This window comes from Talpa occidentalis, unplaced genomic scaffold, assembly GCF_014898055.3.
Source record: "Talpa occidentalis isolate TD23 unplaced genomic scaffold, MPIMG_talOcc4v2.1 talOcc4.16, whole genome shotgun sequence".
Classification (NCBI taxonomy): domain Eukaryota; kingdom Metazoa; phylum Chordata; class Mammalia; order Eulipotyphla; family Talpidae; genus Talpa; species Talpa occidentalis.
The window spans coordinates 11,476,633-11,497,104 of record NW_023601653.1 but is presented as its reverse complement, the minus strand read 5'-3'; the positions used below and the strand labels follow the sequence as shown (position 1 = coordinate 11,497,104).

Genomic DNA, 20,472 nt, shown 5'->3' with positions numbered 1-20,472 from the left:
GATGTCTGATGTTTCTCAGTTCTCATAGTATAATAGAAACTTGACATTCCAATGAAAAAGTAAAATGAGGACATTGATCATCAGACTATAAAATTCCTTTTTTTGAAGATACTGTAGTATTTGAAGATATGCTTTGGAGAAATCCTATACAAAACAAAGGAGGACCATTTCAAGAGCACTACGACTACATTAAACTCAGATGAATTCCACACGCATAATAATGTAACTCAAAAACAAATTTAGTCTTAACAAAAGCTCCAAGAAACTCAAATGGTCTTAGCAGGCACAATGACCAGTGTGAACACTGTAACGGGTACCAGGTTTCCACAGGGCAGATACTTGCTTCTGCATTCACACTTAATCTTTCAGGTACATTTTTTAAAAAATGGTGCTGCTTAAGCTATGAATGTTTTACCAAAAATTATTTTTAATAAATATGGCAAATGCTAAAAATCTAGCCAGGTTATCATGCACGATATTATATATAACCAAGACAAACTCAAATTTATAATAAAGGCAACTTGCATTCAAAATGAACTCTACCCTTATATTTTATTAAAAGGGCAAACATCATGAGTTGACCCCGCTGCTTGCTTGAATTACAAAAGTAACATGATTCAATATGAAAATAAGAAACTGTCTACAAATCTCTGACAGTAATAAATTGCAATATACAATGCATACAGGAATCATACAGAGCAACAAACTCTCGTACAAAACAAAAATATTTTAATACCTTTAAAATCCAAATTTTTCTTTTAAAATCATTCATGAAAAAGATTCTCAAGTCAGAATTAACACCTCAATTAGTCAAGCATTAGGAAGCTACATTACAGCTATTTAATATACAAAGAGACATCTTTTCACCAGTCATTTTCTTCTTGTCTCTGTCCCAGAATCACACAGACTCTCTTGCCTCTCTACACGCTCCACGCCATCATTTCTTCAGATCATGAGAACTGAATTTGTTGAACACCGGATATCTAAGATTAGAAAATTTAAATTGAACAGAATTAAAAAGTTTAAAAATAACATTCAAAGAATAAAAATTGACAATGAAAATTCTACTTCCCACCCCAAATCTCTAGTCTCTCTATCCAAAGGAGCTACTTTAATAATTTATGTATCTTTCCTGAAATTTCTTATATAAAAACGAACATTATATATTTTTAACCACTAAGAGAATACTATATAGTTACAGACTTTGAAAAAACTAATTTCATCAACCTTCTTTAACAGACTCAATATACTGTACTGAATTTACCTTTGATAAAAATGAATGGACATAATCCATTTTTTAAACAACTTAATACACCCAGAAGGTAGTGTACCTGTTGATAGGATGTTGTGTAAACCATAACATTTTGTTGTTGACCATCTGCAGTTATTAAGCCAGCTGGTAACTGGTTAGCTAAGAGACAAAAAAAGAAAGTTAAAGCAGGAAAAGAACTGTATCTAATTTTTTGGCCTGCCTCATTACAATTCTGCCACTTACCAATGTAATATAGGCAAAATCATGAACCCCAAAGTTTTCCATTAAAAAAACTCCCTAACTATCCATGTAGAAAGACTGGATAGAAATTCTGATTTGTGGATAGATCTACCCCATGAGGGTTGCTGGGACCACACTTATACAACTAAGCAGCATATATTTTGCATATAAAAGGTCTACACACCTTTCATTTCACTGATGTGACAATATGGCACTCAATTTTTAAGGAAACCTTTGTTCGAATTTATTTAAATCACTATTTTATATTATAAACTATAATGCTTCATATTCTTATCTCAAATGAATTTTAAACCAAAAACTAGGGGCTATGTAAATCAGAACTACCAATGAAATTCTGTTTGCAGAATTAAGATGTCTGTATTTCTCCCTCACTGACATCAACTGTAAGGGTATTAACTAACAGGAATATTTCAAAATAGTGCTGCAAAATTCTCAGCACTAATATTCCAAAAGTACCACTCAGATATTTAGTATTAATCACTGCTAACAATCTACATGACTTGTAAGAATAAATTTAGCTGCATAAATGCAGTAATACTGCTTACTAAATGCCTCCTCTGTTAGCTCTTCACTTAGTCCATCTGTAGCTGTGACTGTTCCACCAATTCCTTTTTCTCCTTTCATAGCCTGGGGAAGGAAAAGCAAATAAATAATCACTGGTATTCACGAGAAACTGTTTTCTAAATGAGAATGCTTATTTCCTAAAATTAGGAGCTTTTATTATTACAAACAATACACAGAGTGTTTATTAACGCTTCTGGTTAATAACATATGAAAAGGCTTTTCAAAATGCTAACTTTTTATGTAAGCAGATCAGAAGACAAATTACAAAACAGTAATGTCTGAGAAAAAACTAAAATATTTATGAGTAAAATTAATGATTCTATTTCCACACTAAATCAAAAAGAAAACAAAAATCTATAATGTAGTCTGCAAAAAGCTACTCAGCTTACAAATCTACCATAAATATCCAAGTTGAATTTAGTTATATAGATAGTACAGCTAGCTCTCAGCAAACTGAGCAGTACTGTAGCAACAATTCTACAGCAACAAGTTCAGAATTTAAAATTCCTAAATCAAAGATCTAAGTGTCTTTCTACTGTAAGGTGAGATGCTGCTGAATATTTGGAAAAATACTCTGAAGAATTTATACATTTTTTTCCTCTTTTAACCATTCCATGCAGGCATCACTAATTTAATGGGATTCTAACACTAAAGATATTAGAAAGAAAAGTAGTATCAATATACTACTTGTGGTGTAATGTGGAAATATACTGATCTCAACTCATTTTCACAAAACTCTTATCACAGGCAAAGATAAACCAGATGAGAAATGAAGAATTCAATCAGTAATAAGGGATAAAATTATAACTGCCTCTTTTATATATAAAAAAAAGTTGAAAGCTTTGAGATGCTAACCCTTGTTAATAACAACAGCATGTACTGACATTACTTAGTAAAGCTAATAGCCAAGTGCTGTACATGGATTGTTTACTTAGTTCACCCAGGAAATAAAGGCCTAGAGACAAGAATCTGCCCACAGTCAGTTAACATGTGGTAGAGCTGGGATTCAGCCTTCAGGTGCTCTTAATCATTACATAACTATGCTGTCTTAATAACAAACAAAGGAAAAACGAAACGGCTTACTATTTTAGTAATCTAAGTAATTACATAGTTCTTCTGAGAGGTTACATAATTTGCTATAAAGTGAACTCTTTAACAAATAATACATTTGAAAATTTATAGTGTATCTTTATTTTCTTAAGAGCATAATGGGAGACATTTTACTTACTTCTCTGAATTTCTGAAGGTATAATTTTAGAGGTTCTACGTAACTGTCAAAGCCTAAGGTAGACATGGCAAAGAGAATATCTTCTCCGTTGATTGTCTTCCGTTTCTCTTGATGGCATCTTTCACTGGCTTCTGACGTTATAAAGCTGATGAACTCACTCACACATTCTTGAACACATTCTTTGGCATCTTTTGCAATCTGAAAAGAAAAATCATAATTTTGCAGGAAATATAATCATCCCCTTTCTAAAAACCTGCAAAAGTAAAAGGCTATTCAGAAGAACACAAATTTCAGTTTATGACTGTTGACCTTCAATTAGTCTTTGAAATTAACAGAGTACATGATCAAAATTCCAAGTCTTGGAATGAGAATAAAAGTTCAAATATATGTGAGGGAAGCCTTGACAGTTTTCACAGAAAATATACACGTAATTTAGGTATAAAAGCAACCACTGGATGCCCCTCTCACCCCCAGAAAGATATAAACTCTACTAACCAAGTGCCCCAGAAAATCAACCCATCGTACATGTAGGTACTAGGGGCTACAGATCAGGTACTACCTTTCTGTCCTGGCACTTCCATGAATAAGGACACCAGGAAACTTAAAAACCAAAACACTAAATTTCACTTACAAAGAGTGAAGTAATGACATCTGGTGACATTTTTACTACTGAAGATACAAAGTGACAAGGGTTTGAGTTTGTTAAAAGTTTCACTAACAAAGCTTATGCTTGCTACCTCATTGTAAGAACAATTCCTCTAAAAGTCTGAGATCTGAAAGTAAAACTCCAATGCATTAAATCATACAATTCCAAAGTCACTTCTAACAGGAATGATACTCAAATCCCTTGCTGAAATGTACTGTCTTTACCTCGTCTAGTTTACATCCTAGAAAAAAGTAAGCAAGAGTTGTATAAATGCAGTCAAGCAAGATATAATGCAAACTGTATGAATGTAACTTTAGATTTTCTAGTGGTCATGTTAAAAAAAATAAGTGAAATTAATTTTAATACTATTTAATCCAACAAATCCAAAGCCTTCAGAATTTGTATTTTAAATTCACACATCTTACTTTAGATTAGCATGTTTGCTGTCCTCAGTACAGGTTGCTAGGGGCTAGGGTACTTGACAGGATGAGCATAGTCCAGTTAAGCAATAATCAGCAGTTGCACTTTTGTTTCTTAAAACATTAGGAGGACTTCAAATTGGCTTATTGATGTATTTTGATAATATATTTATGAGCTTTACTATTTCATAAGTACTTTATAAGTCACCATAAAATGGTAGAAAAGTTTAATATGCAATACAAAATATAAAAACTGAATTTTAGTTCATATCAAGTGATGAAACAGAATGACAATGTTTTTATTTTTTTAATTTTTTGAAGATTTATTTATGCATACAAGAACTGGGGTACAGGCCAGAGGTGTGGGGTGGTGGGTGTGAGGATTTACCAGACACAGAGTGGGGAAAAGAACAGGTGAATTGACTGAAATACACTGCTGAGGGGAGCAGCGGGCAAGTCAGGAGAGGTCTGCTGCACCATGTGGGTAGCTCTCTGGCCGGGGATGGAACTTGTGTTGCAGTGGCTGCCGATAGCTTCATAGGTTGTGTCTTAACCCCTTGTACCACCAGGGAGGCCCGACAATGAGGTTTTTTTTTCCTTTTTTTTTTTTAAAGATTTATTTATTTATTTATTTATTTATCTATTTATTTATTTATTTATACAAGCACTGGGTACAGTCAGAAGCACGGGAGGGTGAGAGAATTCACCAGAGCCAGAGCGGGGAGCAGAGCAGGCAGAAGGAGCGAAGTACACTGCTGAGGGGAGCAGCGGGCGGCAGGAGAGGTCTGCGCGCCATGTGGGACCCTCCTCCAGTGGCCTGGGAGCAGCTGAGGATCGAACCCGCGCTGCAGAGGCTGCGGGCAGCTTTGCAACCCAGCGCTCAACTGCTGCACCACCAGGGAGGCCCCCGACAATGAGTTTTTAAAAGTTGTTCTAACATTGGGCCTCCCTGGTGGTGCAAGGGGTTAAGTCTCAGCATTATGAAGCTACCTGCAACCTGCATGAGTTCAATCCCCAGCTAGGGATTACCTATACGGTGCAGACCTCTCCTGTCTCGCCCGCTGCTCCCCTCAGCAGTGTATTTCAGTAGATATCCCTCCTGTTCTGCTCGTCTCTGGTGAATCCTTTCACCGCCCCCCTGCCCCTTGCATTTCTGGCCTACACCCCAGCTCTTGTATGTATAAATGAAAAAAAAAATAAAGCTGTTGTAACAGGACAAAACTAGTTTCAAAAAAAAAAAATCAGGGCTTCCCCTGGTGGCGCAGTGGTTGAGCGCTGGGTTGCGAAGCTGCCTGCAGCCTCTGCAGCGCTGGTTCGATCTCCAGCCACCGGCGAGGGCCCCACATGGCAAGCAGACCTCTCCTGCCATGCCGGCTGCTCCCCTCAGCAGTATACTTTGTCAGTCTGCCTGCTCTGTTCCCCACTCTGGCTCTGGTGAATTCTCTCACCCTCATGCACTTCTGACTGTACCCAGTGCTTGTATAAATAAATAAATAAATCTTTAAAAAAAAATACCAGTTGAATATATTATTATTATTATTTTTTTTTGCGTAGAAGAACTAGAATGTAGGCCAGAGGCACAGGTTGTAAGAGGATTCACTAGAGACAAAGTGGGGAGCAGAACAGGCAGATCTACTGAAATATACTGCCAAGGGGAGCAGTGGGCGAGACAGGAGAGGTCTCCTGCACCATATGTTCGATCCCTGGCCGGGGATTGAACTCAGGCCATAGTGGTGATAGTGCTGGGACTTAACCCCTAAGCCACCAAGGAGGCCCCATACCCGTTGAATTTAAATGAATGTTACTCTCCATAATTATATAAAATAAATGTTTCCAAATATCTTATTGGAAAATCCTTACTACATCCATGTCAGTCCAGTATGATCCAATTTTGCTGCAAACATTATAGAAGTTACAACTTCATATGCCCAAACCTGATAATTCTGACAATGCACCTTTTTAAGAAAGATTCTTAATTCTATTTTATCTACTTCCAATAAGGGTGGGAGTGGGGGACTGGGGGAAACATTTGGGGATAAAACAAAACTGAAAATAAAACACTGGTAACCAAGTATGTAGAATTGAAAGAAATATTTGATTTGCTGAATAGCTGAACGACTGAAATCAAAACTATTCATGAGGTACATACTCAGTAGTTTTACATGCCACCCCTACAGAAAGAATCCAGTTAAATTTCTTCTCTGTATTACCTTTCCTGTTTGAGGTATGGCATTTTTCATTATCCTTGCCACATTTGCAATTGGAAGATATATATCTTGTTCTCTGAAACTTTCTTTTGAACCATTTGTGTCTTCATGATCATTTATGCTGTCTTCAGTATCTAAAGAAGTAAAAATAATTTAGGTTTAAAGCATTTCATAAGCTTTACTTACAGATACAGAAGACTACCTGAAATGACCTAAGATAATTCAGGGTCATTTCCTAATCTTTTTTCCGGGATTACGACAGTAGTTCTTTTCAGTTTTCTCAGTGCCAGATCTAGTCCTACTCTTTTATTTCAAACTCACTGCCTAGAGGACTTTTATCCTCATCTCTGCCTACCAAATCCTATCCACCCATCCTCAAAAAGCTCAGAGATAGCAGCTTCAAAAGTGACTTCCCCTTTCACAAAATATCAAAATGCTTCTGTGTCTTTTATCTGACACATTATAATTCTTCTTATTTCTCATCCCCCCCATTAGATTATTTTCTGCTTGAGGCTAGGGATTCAATCAGCTTCGTGTCCTTCCCTGAACAAGGAACAGCACCTTAAATAGAGGAAGTGGCTAATAAATCTTTGTTGCAGGCTTAGCTTTAAAACATATAGACTATGACCTATGACCCCTTGGCATTATTGCTTGATAAAGCAGATGTTTGTCCAGAGTCAGGTTTACATTACATGGAAAAGCTGGACTTGCAAATTACTCATGCAATTAGATTACTACTGTAATGGTTTCTGAACGAAGCTCTAGCAGTAATCTAATAAAGTGAATTTTCAAATTATACAGATTTAGACATAACTGAAAATTTCATAGTACCAATAATATTTTAATGACTAAATGTAGTATTTTGTAAGTAAATTTCCAATTCTTTATATGTATTATAAATAAGATAACTAAGCTGCCTCAATTTATATTATTTTTATATGTTTAAAATTATGTTATGAAAATTAACTTGTTCATCTGTTACAGGATGGAGTAACTTCTCTATAGTAACTTCTATAAAAATATATCTTAATTTTTTTTATCTTAAAATTCAGAATGCCACAAGAGCCACTTATTTCTGACAGCAACATAATACTGCCATTCTAATACCTGACAGAGTTCAAGCTTAATATTAAATGAAAAACAAAACTAAGTCTATTCATAGGTACTAGACAAGTAACATTCAAGGCACCCTCTAAAGAGCTATTATTTACTGTACCAAATGAGTAAGAATTTGCCATACTTGACACATAAAAAGGAAGTCAGTAACACATTTTTAAAGAAACTAACAGCTTTAAAAGGCACACTTTCATAAAATTCTTTTCCAGAACTCAATACTCCTGTATTTCTAGTAAAAAGACACTTTTTTAGACTCACTGAACTATATGACACAAGATTGCTAAATTTCCTGTGAAGACAAAAGTTATCTAGAACTTCTTATTAATACCCACTTTCTGACTTGTTTTACTTATGAACTTGTTTTTGATTGTGACTTTCTTACCATCATGTGGCTGTATAACATAATGGCTTCCTCCAATATAGTCTGCAGAAATTCCTAGCTGAGAAGCATCTGTTGTGGAACTATCACCATCCATCTATGAAGGGGAAAAAAAAAGGTTTTCAATGCTCTTCATAAAACTTGTCTAACATACAAGAGTTAATGCTCAAGCTGTCATAGGATGGGTCAATTACATTTTTATGTCAATTATACTTTTCATAGTCTTAAGTTTGCTAAAAGGAAATATTTATGTTTCTTGATTTGGAGTTTTGATAATTTGCCAGCTCTTTAAGATTCCCTCCATGAATGCCACAAGCATAAGACCAACAGGGAAACAAAGCAAAGGAATCTAAAACACGCGCCTTTCTTTTCAGTTGCATAATCCTCAAATATAGTGCAGGCTACCCAGACTTACAACCTAACTATCCCTAGAATGACGAACAAAACCAAAATCAGCTTAGTAGTCAACCTGGAAGTGACTTACAGTCATCACTTTCTGGTCCCCTGCTACAGTCTGATATTCCAATGCAAACCTTTCTGCTTCTGGCAGCAAACTTTCTTTGCTGTCTCACAAATAATGTCTTTTTTTTTCTTTAAAGATTTACTTATTCACACATACAAGAACCGGGGTACAGGCCAGATGTGCAAGAGGGTGATAGGATTCACCAGAGACAAAGTGGGGAACAGAACAGGCAGACTGACTGAAATACACTGTTGAGGGGAGCAGCGGGCGAGACAAGAGAGATCTGCAACACCATGTGGGCATCTCCGCAGCCGACCGGGATGGAACCTGAACTGCAGAGGCTAAGGACAACTCCGCAGTGCTGCGCTCAACAGCCTGTGCCACCAGGGAGGCCCATATATAATGTCTTGGTGCAAACTGCTGTTTGGGGTTAAGAAGCATATGGATTCCTTGCACAATTTGGTACTCATGTAACCCAAAAAATACCCCATTTTGAAGCAAGTCCATCTCCTCTGGTTGTAGTCAAAGGTTAGTCCCCCCACTCAAACTTCTGATTTTTTAAGAAAAAAAAAAAAAGGGGGGGGGTGTCAGGGAAGTTGGAGGTCTGCATATAAAGATTAGAAAATTATAATCCACACAAGAATGACAGTCAAAGTGACTATTTTAAAAAAGCAGTGTGCTTACTTAATTTTGCTCAGAGCTAAAAAGAGGGAAAATCTGGTTAAAAAACTGAACCAGAATCCCTGAACTGGCTCCATTCCATTTCACCAACATAGCAAATCTTGGAAATCTTCTTGCTTTGCAAATGCACTACTTAAAACAATAGCGACCCACTATTTATGGGTGGAAAAATTTTCAATGCATTATCTGAATAAAAAGGGTGAACTAGACATGCTTTTCAGACAAATCAAGAAGAGACACCTGAAACTGTTTATCAAGGTACTGGACCCAGAACAAACACAAATGTTCTAAGTTGCAATGTTTGAGTCCTTGTGTAACATGTCTTCTTGCCCATCGCTGCTGGATTTTTATCTAATACTGAAATACCAGGCTAGTTTCCAAGTCTTTGATAACACATTTCTTTGGTGCAGTTGTTGAACTGTGCTATCTAACTCAACTGTAAGATACAGATACAGTTCCACATTTATATAATTGTTTTAAGGGAGGACAGAATTCCTGTAACTTTCATAATTTGTGTAAGTAGGGTACTATTTATTGAGACATTTTAGTGTCCTCTCAGATGTACAGGACCAAGTCAGTGAGCTCCAGCTGAATCCTCCACCAATCCCTGGAAACACTACTAGTTAAATGTATTTCTATATAAATGGAAATAACATTAAGATGCCTTCCCCATCTTAAACAGCTAATATAAATGAATGTGCAACATTATCCAAACAAAAAGTGTTATTTTAATCCTAAAATGCTAATAAGATACAGGAAACTAGTCTTTAGTAGACATGATGATGAATTTATTAGCCATGAAAGAGCTCAATTAGGAGAGCTGTGAATGGACTAGTTTTTACTATGCCCTAAGGGAGGTCAAGGTACAGAAGCAAGAACCAAAGGGGTTATTTCAGAACTTGTAACTGGAAACAAATCCTCTGGGGGTGTGGGGGTGGTGAAATAGCAACAGAAACTCTTTGCTAAACAACTGTCCACAGGATACCAGAAGTCTCCAAATTAGCTGATAAGAAGGGCACTATCCAAATAACCAGGATTTGGGAGATCGATTAATTTATAAATATATCATTTAAGCAATATTAAAAGCAGTCATTTACATCACATTATTTTGTCATATACTGGAATTAGCAGCAAGATGAACATTTGATTTAAGAGCAGTAGCCTCTAAACCTCAGTCTTTTTTTTTTTTTTCCCCAAAGATTTATTTATTTATTTATTTATACAAGCACTGGGTACAGTCAGAAGCGCGGGAGGGTGAGAGAATTCACCAGAGCCAGAGCAGGGAGCAGAACAGGCAGAAGGACCGAAGTACACTGCTGAGGGGAGCAGTGGGCGGCAGGAGAGGTCTGCACGCCATGAGGGACCCTCGCTGGCGGCCGGGGATCGAACAGGCCCTACAGAGGCTGTGGGCAGCTTCGCAGCCCAGCGCTCAACCGCTGCACCACCAGGGGAGGCCCTAAACCTCAGTCTTCTAAGAGATACTTCTAAAACGATTTCACAGAGTTGTCAGAATGAAAGAATAGAAACCTGCTGAGGACAGTGTTTGGCGAGAGTACACAGGAGGTGTCAGGTCTCAACCTCCCTCTGCAGATAAGCCACCCATCATCTGCTTAGCGTACGTCTTTGGCGACACAACTTTTAGCTTTTCTGTCACCTCACCACACTTGCTTTCTTTCTCTACTCCAGCTACACCCTTAAAACCCTGCCCCATACTTTCATCCCACTGTCCCCGCAGCCTCCTGAAATATTTCTGATTTACCTCATTCTGCAAGCTACAAATTAGTGTTCCCTTCCTTGAATTTCTAAAGCACATGGAAGAGCTCAGTCAGGAGAGCTTTGAATGACTGGTTTTCACAATGTCTAAAGGAAGATCAAGGTGCAGGAGACAGAACCAAACTCCCTCCCCTCCCCTCCATTCAACCAACTAGCCTTATTTTATTTTTTTAAAGATTGATTTATTTATGCATGTAAGAGCTGGGGTACAGGCCAGAGAAGCAGGGGGTGAGAGGATTCACCAGAGACAGAGTGGAGAGCAAAACAGGCAGACTGAAATACACTGCTGAGGGGAGCAGCAGGTGAGACAGGAGAGGTGTGCTGTGCCATGTGGGTTTCTCTCTGGCCCGCCAGGGATCGAACTCATGCTGCAGAGGCTGCGGATTGCTTCATAGTGCAGTGCTTAACCCCTTGCGCCACCAGGGAGGCCCCAACTAGCCTTATTTTTGATACATACAATATGCAAGCCACACTCACATAAATGTATGGATTGAGGGGAAACCTGCTAAATATATCCCAATGGTTTTTTGGTAGGTCTAAAACCTCTTATACAAGTTTATGAAACAGGGCCTCCCCTGGTGGCGCAGCGGTTGAGTGCTGGGTTGTGAAGCCGCCCGCAGCCTCTGCAGCGCCGGTTCGATCCCCGGCCTCCAGCGAGGGTCCCACATGGCACGACAGACCTCTCCTGTCTCGCCCACTGCTCCCCTCAGCAGTGTGTTTCATCTGTCTGCCTGTTCTGTTCCCCGCTCTGGCTCTGGTGAATTCTCTCACCCTCCTGCGCTTCTGACTATACCCAGTGCTTGTATAAATAAATAAATAAATCTTTAAAAAAAAAAAAGTTTATGAAACAGATTGCAGATTGTAGTTAAGCCAGTCGACAAATATTTACTGAGCAAGCACTTAAAATCTATCAGGTCCATGCTTCGTGCTGGTGACAGAGCAGTCAATGACACAGAGACAAGGTCTTTGTCCCCATCTTGCTGAGAAGGCAAATCGTATGCAAACTGGGGGTTAGGGGTAGGGCTGGGATGCCTAACTTATTAGTACTTCTGCAATCGGGATCACAGGGCTTGAATTCCCGGCTACTGACTGGCCATGAGACCTCTGAGCAAAGGAGAATAGGACTTACCATTTAAAGACTCAATATAGTACACCAGGAGTACTCAGTAAATGTTACACAGCCAACTAGTAGTACAAGTAAGCATTAGTGCCAATTGTTAAGGAAAACAAAGGTATTTCCTTATATGCTTTGGAGGCTTATTGTAAGAGACATCACTAGTGTAGGAGTCAAGGAAAAATGTCTTAGTAAATGACCTTTAAACAAAGATGAGTAGAAACCAGTTTGACAAAGAAAGGTGAGGAGCGTGTGTTCAGGCAAAGGAAACAGGGAAATCCAGAACTGGTGGACTGGGGCGAGCTCAACAGAGCCCTTGTCAAGTAGCGCCTTGTGGACAAGAGCAAATCAAAGAGCTGTAGCGTACAAGCTTTTTTAAAAGATCACCCTGGGCCTCCCCGGTGGCGCAGCGGTTGAGCGCTGGGTTGCGAAGCTGCCCGCAGCCTCTGCAGCACCAGTTCGATCCCCGGCTGCTCCCCGGCCACCAGAGGAGGGTCCCACATGGCGCGCAGACCTCTCCTGCCGCCCGCTGCTCCCCTCAGCAGTGTACTTCGGTCCTTCTGCCTGCTCTGCTCCCCGCTCTGGCTCTGGTGAATTCTCTCACCCTCCCGCGCTTCTGACTGTACCCAGTGCTTGTATAAACAAACAAACAAACAAATAAATAAATAATACATGCCTCTTTAAAAACAAAACAAAAAAATAATAAAAGATCACCCTGACTATTGCCCAATGTAGTCAACTCGAGGGGGGCAGGAAAGAGGGCAGAACACTAGTAAGAGCCATAGTGCTGCAGTCCGGGCATGAGATCGACAAGACGATGATCATTTCCAGCATCTGGTCCAGGACAACAGCCCGGGAGAACAAGACAAGCAGAGGAACTAGTTGTTTGGTTGGTAAAAATCAACAGACAGGAATAAGAGCTGGTGGAAAGACCAAGGATAGTGCGGGGATTCTTACAGCTGGGGAGACAGATGAGTGTCACTGCGAGAGTGAGAAAGGAAGGGGACAGGACTGTTGGACAATGCAAAGGGGCCAGCTGAAGCTGGTGACGACGAAAGTATAGTGATGCCAATGTGTCCAACAGGGCACCACAGAAAAACTCATCCAGACAACTGATAGGGAAGAACAGGTAGTATAATGACAAGTGAATGGGTAAAATGATGAATCATTAGATCTAAGAGAATATGGACAAAGGGTTGTTAAATCCCACTAAATTTTACAGATTATTCTAATTAGTTAAAATGATACTATTGTCTAAAGTATTATATGAAATAGTCAGCTGGCTAAGCTAATATGCCCTCTTTAATGTTTACCATTTATTGAACTTGCTAAATATCTAACACAATGTTCATAACTCCGTGAAGCAGGTGAGAAAGCTGGTATTATATGAGGCTGATGATTTGCCAAAGGTGATGCAATACATGTAACTGAAATCGAGTCTCAGCTGCCAAATCTTTTATAGTCTTCATTTTTTTTTAAAGATTTATTTATTTATTTATACAAGCACTGGGTACAGTCAGAAGTGCGGGAGGGTGAGAGAATTCACCAGAGCCAGAGCGGGGAGCAGAACAGGCAGAAGGACTGAAGTACACTGCTGAGGGGAGCAGCGGGTGGCAGGGGAGGTCTGCGTGCCATGCGGGACCCTCCTCCAGAGGCCGGGGAGCAGCCAGGGATTGAACCGGCGCTGCAGAGGCTGCGGGCAGCTTCGCAACCCAGTGCTCAACCGCTGCGCCACCGGGGAGGCCCTACAGTCTTCATTCTTGACAGTTTTCCCTATAGTCCTTAAGTCTAAATCTTTAATTTGCTCCCTCCAAATTCTAAGCCAAATACACATTTCTTGTAAAGAAAGATGCCTGGTGTGGGGTTCATCTTACCTGAAGGCAACAATTTGGACCACAAGCTCTTGGGATAGAACACCTGGGTTTGAAGCTGGACTCCCTACTCACATGTTTCTATACGACCCTCTGTGTGTCACTGTCCCTGCTTATAGTGATGATTGAGGCTATTGTGTAAAAAGCACTTAGCAAAGTGTCTGACACATAGTAAGTAAGAACTCAACATATATAACCTAGTTCTGTTACTGTCCCTTCAAATACAGCTGTCATTCTTCCCAGGCATAGTTTTCTCTCTCACACAACCCCTCGTCTGTTCTCTGAAATACATTGCTTTTTAGTCTCTTTAAGGGTAAGAAATAATACAGATAACTCATCTTTAACGTATCTACAGTCCTCTTACCAGTTTTACTCTTCCGTAAACATGCTCAGACCCCTCCTACTTGAAGAGTACATACAGGCATATAAAACCTGAATTCTGCTCCATCCCCTTGTCTAGCTGTCAATCACAACCCCCCCCCCCCCAGCACACTTCTCTTCATAGTGACTGAAACAGCTTTTGAAAGTTGCCAAGGATCTTGCCTTCATCCTCTTGTTAGAAGGGCTAGACACATTTTACTTGGAATTTATGCTTGGACTTCTCCCTTGATTTCCAAAACAATATTCTTTCCTCCTCATCTAACTGTTAGTTTTACAAACCAAGGTGTTTCTTTCTCTTCCTTTCTTACTCTTAATGAACTCATGAGACCTCACTTCTGTGCTTATCAATCTCTGACCATATCCCCATATCCTGCCTGCCACTCAAGGAAGCTCTGCCTGTAGAACATGTCTGCCATCGCACACCTGAAAACTTAAAAGATATTAGAAAATGAAACTCGCCTTCCCCATCCCCTGCAGGGAAGCAAGGGACAAGAACGCCTTCCTCTCCTTTTCAACTACTGCAGTTCCGTTAAGAATACCTTCCTCCCATTCTTACAGGCATTTTAAATTCTCCCATCTCCTTCAAGCTCCACTTGTCAGTAACCTCCTCTAAAATGTTCTTTGTATTGCCCTTCCTTTTCTATTTCCATCAGAGTACTACCCAGGCAACCAGGGTAGGTAATGCTACGAGAGTCATCGCACCAAAACCACACTTCTGTAGCTCTCAAACCTACAATGGTCTGAAGTCTTCCCCATCAAATACAAACCTGCTTTTAACGACTGAACATAAGTGAACCCCCCCCTCCACATAACCTAACTAAACTTGTTCTCAACTTGTTTTATCTTCGCATGTGATTAAAAATCTTAGTGTTCCGAGTGTGCCTTATTTAGGGATCACTGGGCTCAGTTCTTTCATTTTAGAAATGCGGCAATCATGATTCAAGGAAGTTGTGACAAGCCTGCGGTCACAAACACGGTAGGAGACCCAGAAGTGCCCAGAAAGGCCAAGTGTTGTATCTTCACTAGATGATCCCCACTATGACCATGCAGATCCTGAACATATGCCCACTTTCAGGCTTCTGCTTTGGGTGACACCCTCCACTCTCCCAATCCCAGTGACCCTTCAAGGCTCAGGTCCAGGCCTATAGCCTCCTTCCTGACATTCCCAGCTACACCTCTCTTCTCTTCACCTGTGCTCCACTTAGAACCTGCGCTTTCTGTTCTGCATATAACTGTCCTGTAGGTATTCAACTCCACTAAAGCCCTATCAGCTAACAGGCAGCCTCTTAAGAACTGGAACAAGCTTTTCACCCTGTAGCCTCCGCAACATTTAACAGCTACAGGAGACAAAACATGCAAGTCATTAAAAATAAGGAAATAACAGACCGTCTAGACTTGAGAGGCATTCATTCGACTAGAATGCCCCTACATAAATTGGCGAGTACGATGTTTCCAGCTAATTACTGTTCAAATCAATTTAACAACCAGAATGGCAAAATATACTTACTGTCATGAAATACTATCAGAACCGTGTTGTCAGTGGTGTTCAAGGCACCTGTCAAAAAGGTGTCTAATCTTTGCCCAATTCACCCTAGAAGATAAACATCAATTAGTAGTAAAAATGCATAGCCTACCAGCTTGCTTCCTAGTAAACCTAAAGGTATGTATAATTTCACCTACTACTGTTATTCAATGGCATGTGAGGCATAAAAAAATGGGAAAAAAAGGCACCCAATAAATGTTTGTTAATTTGGAAGATTTATTTTAGAGAACTTCACTTTAAAAAGTTAATTCCATGGGGGGGGGTACTGCTTTTCCAACATAGCCCTGGATTAGTAATGTTCAACACAAATATTCATCACAACACACCAAATTATGTAATATGCAAGAGACCAAAAATTATACATCTAAACTACTTAAAATAGTAACACCCCACTTACCCACTTAATTACGAAGGGATGGTTTTCTTATCAAAAGGGGAGAAAAATCTGTCTCAGAATATAATGCTTTTACATTAAATATCTCAGTTTAGAGGGGAAAGATACAAGCTGCCCAGAGAACATACACAGAACAACACAGTCACTTAAGACCTTTATTTATACTTTTTAAAGCACCACCACCATTTTGGAATAAAACTGCAATCTGAATTGCAATTGCTCTTCATTCTCACTGTAAAACATAAAAGGGCTGAATAAATGGGTATCGATTACAATGTTACAATCTCCATTTCTCATTTGCTCTTTTCCTCTTTTCAAGTGAAACAATTAAGTGGGGGGAGGGAGTGTCAACAAAAACCCATTCTTTCAGTGTTAATTTTAAAGGAAGAAAAAAAATACTGATGCATTCTAGCATGAAAATCTAGTGACTAGTAGAAAAAATTTCAGCCCCTGGACTGAATTTTTAAAATGCCATTACAAGGATCCAGACAGCAAAGACTGGCTCACATTGTCCAGACTGCCATAACCTTAAAAACATTATCTGATTTTTCCCCAAATATTGGCCTCTTCCTAACCCCAAAACGACCCACAAAATCCCTTCCTTGGAGCTGGAAGTGTTATTTTTTTAAGTGTCTTTGGGGAAAAATCTCACAGAACACTGAAAATACAGAAGCTGTATTTCTGTATTTTGCTGGGGGGGTTGTGGGGGTGGGGTGGGGTGAATAAACTCACCACAATCCCTCACCTAAACAGTTGGGTAATATATTTAGCTTCAACATATTAAAGAAAACCACTATCACTTCACATGGCATCGATTTCCTTGAGGGCAGGTTCTCTATGGGAAAGCTCCAGGGAGGCATACATCTGTTTAATGTTTGAAGAAATGCAAATTTGTATCCAAGAAAAGCAGCAGACGCTCCCCTCCACCCTCCATTCTTTGGCGTCAACACCAGAGTTGTGCAGCGATACGGTCCTAAAGATGAAGCTCCGAGAGCCGAGCGGGGCAGGAATAATGGCCTTTTAAGGAATTCGGGTTAACTTTCAATACTTTCCACAGCGAAACCCGATTTCTGAGCGCCCCTGACACCGACCAGTTTACCTCCTCACTGGACGCTGCTGCTGAGCCTCCCAGCTAGGAGCCTCAACCACCCACCCCGGCGATCCGTGGCAGGAACCACGAACTGGGGCGCCCCGGCGGGCTGGTGGGATGCTCGGCCCCCGCCCCCCCAAAGGTCGAGCGCTAGCTAACCTTGTTTAAATTACCTTGTCCTAGTACTTTGAGGGCGATTACGACTTGGGGGTGCTCTGTGCAATTCTTTGTTCTCCGCCAATACTGCTCCCGAGGCCCGGCGCAGCCCCCCGCCTCCCACCCAAGGGGGGAACCTCAGTGCCCCCCGGCAGGCTTCCTCCCACGCCCGGGGCGAGCCCGCGCACCCCAAGCCGCCAGATGGCCGCACTCCGCGCGCGGGCCGGGCTGCGGGGCGGCCCCTCCACGCCGCCTCCCGGGACCTCGCCGCCTCCCGGGCCGGGCGCGCGGGCCGGCGCGGGCCCCCAGCCCGCCGGGCCGACCTGTCAGCGCCGCCGGCGCGCGCCGGGCGCCCCTGGCGCGCATCCCCCGCCGCGCCCGGCCCGGCCCAACGCCCGCCCGCCCGGGGCCCGCGGACAAAGCGGCCCGGCCCGGCCCCCTCCGGCGGGCGGGCGGCAGGGCGGGGGGCCGGGGGGCGCCCCGGGACCCCCGCGCGGCGCCGGGCCCAGGGGCCGGCGCGGCCCCCGCCCCCCGCACAAAATGGAGCCGGCGCGGGCGCCGCCGAGAGGGGCCCCCGCCGGAGCCCGGCGCCCCCGCCAGGCCCGAGCGCGGCCGCGGGGAGCGGGAGGCGGCCCGGCCCGGGCCCGCCGCTCCTCGCCCGGCGCACAAAGAGCCGCGCCGCGGCCCGCGCCCGGCCCGGCCCGGCCCGGCGCGGCGGCCTCGCAGGCCCGGCCGCGGGAGGCGCGCGGGAGGGAGGCGAGTGCCCCCGGCCGCGGCGGCGTTGGCGGCGGGGACGGCGCCGGGAGGAGACGGACATTTCATTCGAGCTAAAGTGGAGTCGGTTTAGGAGCGATCATTGGCCGAAGCGAGACACAAACCTCCAATGCAGCCCTGGTTGGCTCCCGTCTCCAATCGGCTGTTTGGTTGGACAGAAAATGGCTGCGAAGGAACCAGTCCCAGCGCGGAGCTCCGCTTCCAGGACTCGGCCTCCCCTCCCTCCGCCGCGGGCCGCTTCCCTCGGCGCGACACCCTCCCTCCGCGCCTCCCGCGCGCGCCCCGCCCCGCCCCGCCCCGCCCCGCCGCGCCCCGCCGCGGCCCCGCCCCGCGCCCGGGCGCGCGTCCTGCGGCGGCGGCGTCGCTCCGGCCGCCGACCCCCGGCCGCGCTCGGCCTGCGGGGGCCCCGGAAGCGGGAGGGCCGCGCGGGCCTCTCCCCTCAGCGCGCCCGCGGCCTGGGCCCGCGCGGAGTCTCAGGCCGCCCTCCTCGCGGGCCCCTCGCGGGACAGGCCCGCCCGCCCGAGCCCCCCCGCGCCCGCGCCCGCACGCCCGAGAAGGGGAAGCCAAGGGCGCCGGCTCCGGCGCGGGCGCCGCGGTCACCTCAGGGCCGCCCGCCGCGCCGCGCGCCGCCCCGGCGTCCCGGCTGCCACAGCTCGGCGCGCGCTCGCCCGGGCACCGCGCGGGGGCTCGTTTCCCCGGTTTCCTCTACGGACGCCGTCCTCTCCCTGCGGCTGAGCTGGCCGGTCAGTCCAGTCAGCTTTTACCTCAGCCCGAAAGTGCCGCGTTCCCTGCCCGCGCCGCCCCGTCGGGGATGCCGCCCCGCGCGGGGCTTTCCCCCGGCAGCTGGCATCGGGGCTGCCAGACGAAGGCTGTTTCTCGCCTCGGTGCGGCCGCGCTCCCTCGCGGTCTTTGCGGGGCTGCAGACAGGGTGGGATGGGCCACCACACGCGCTGGCCGGAGGACAGGCGCGTTTCTGCAGCGGGAGCCGGCATGGCCGGCCCCTGACTTGCACCGAGCAACGGGCCGGGAGCCACGTTGAACGTTCCAGCTTTAATAATTTAAAAATATATTGACGTGTGTTTTTGTAGAGCGCCTGCTGTTTCTGCGCCTATTTTAACATCTCCGAGGCAAATAAGGAAGCAAAGACAAGTGGGAGTCCCTAAATTGTGCCAGGAGTGCAGGGTGGCACCCGAAAACCTGATTTGGAGTCCAGCTGCCCCTCTTACGGGCTTGGGGCGCTGGGCAGATGTTTTTAGTTCTCCCGTGAACGCTTCCTCCCCTCTGTAGGGGGGAATGTTAGCTGCTGCTTAGTTGTTTGAAGTTAATTGAAAGTAAGTGAACAGAGAAAGTCCTGAAAAGAAAAAATGTTGACACATTATCTTTTTTTTTTTTTTTTAAAGATATTTTAATTTCAGCACTCCATCAGAAGCTGAGAGGATTCAAGAGCCAAAAAAACAGACTGATGAAATTGCTGAAAGCAGGTGGCAGGAGGTCTGCACCCATGCGGGACCCTCCTCCGGTGAGCAGCCTGGGATTGAACCGGCGATGCAGAAGCTGCGGGCAGCTTCGCAACCAGTGGGCTACGCCACGGGGAGGCCCTGACACATTATCTTTATAGGGTATGAATTTCAGACTCCATCAAGCCATTTGCTGAAAAAGGAGGTTTTTCCCTTTGAAATTCTCCCTGTTAGAGGCGGGACCAGGTTCCTCGCGCTGTCCTGGGGATGAGGGGCGGAGCCAGCGGCCAGGTGAGGCTGTAGGATAGGGCATCCAGGTGAGGCTGTAGGATAGGGCATCCTGGTGAGGCTGTAGGATAGGGCATCCAGGTGAGGCTGTAGGATAGGGCATCCAGATGAGGCTGTAGGATAGGGCATCCAGGTGAGGCTGTAGGATAGGGCATCCAGGTGAGGCTGTAGGATAGGGCATCCAGGTGAGGCTGTAGGATAGGGAAGGCAGGTGGCTGGGAAGGAGAGCGCGCATTCCTGTGGACTGAATTACAGCCTGCGTCTACTGGGAAGGAGACACATGGAGGAGAGAACTGACAGCACAGAAAACAGGTAGGTGAGAGAGAGTGGCAGCCATTATCTTGATTTGTATTTTTGCGTCTCTCCTTTTGTCCCAGGCTTGCCTGCCCCTTTCACCCACTTCCTGTGGTTCCCT

At 44.0% G+C, this 20,472-nt stretch overlaps 1 protein-coding gene across 2 annotated transcripts; it reads right to left on the bottom strand.

The window, feature by feature from the left end:
* Window positions 1-407: 407 nt before the first annotated feature.
* Window positions 408-18,545, bottom strand: NFYB (nuclear transcription factor Y subunit beta). 2 transcript variants are annotated; one of them, XM_037513734.2, is made up of 8 exons: window positions 18,417-18,545; window positions 15,863-15,946; window positions 8,076-8,169; window positions 6,581-6,711; window positions 3,306-3,503; window positions 2,059-2,140; window positions 1,332-1,411; window positions 408-983 (listed from the first exon to the last, which is right to left on the bottom strand). In XM_037513734.2, the coding sequence occupies exons 2-8, from the start codon at window positions 15,866-15,868 to the stop codon at window positions 951-953; spliced, it is 624 nt and encodes a 207-aa protein (XP_037369631.1). In that variant the 5' UTR covers window positions 15,869-15,946; window positions 18,417-18,545; the 3' UTR covers window positions 408-950. The 2 variants fall into 2 exon arrangements, with proteins under 2 accessions (XP_037369631.1, XP_037369632.1); XM_037513735.2 differs by lacking the exon at window positions 18,417-18,545 and adding an exon at window positions 17,556-17,712.
* Between the last annotated feature and the right edge of the window lie 1,927 nt (window positions 18,546-20,472).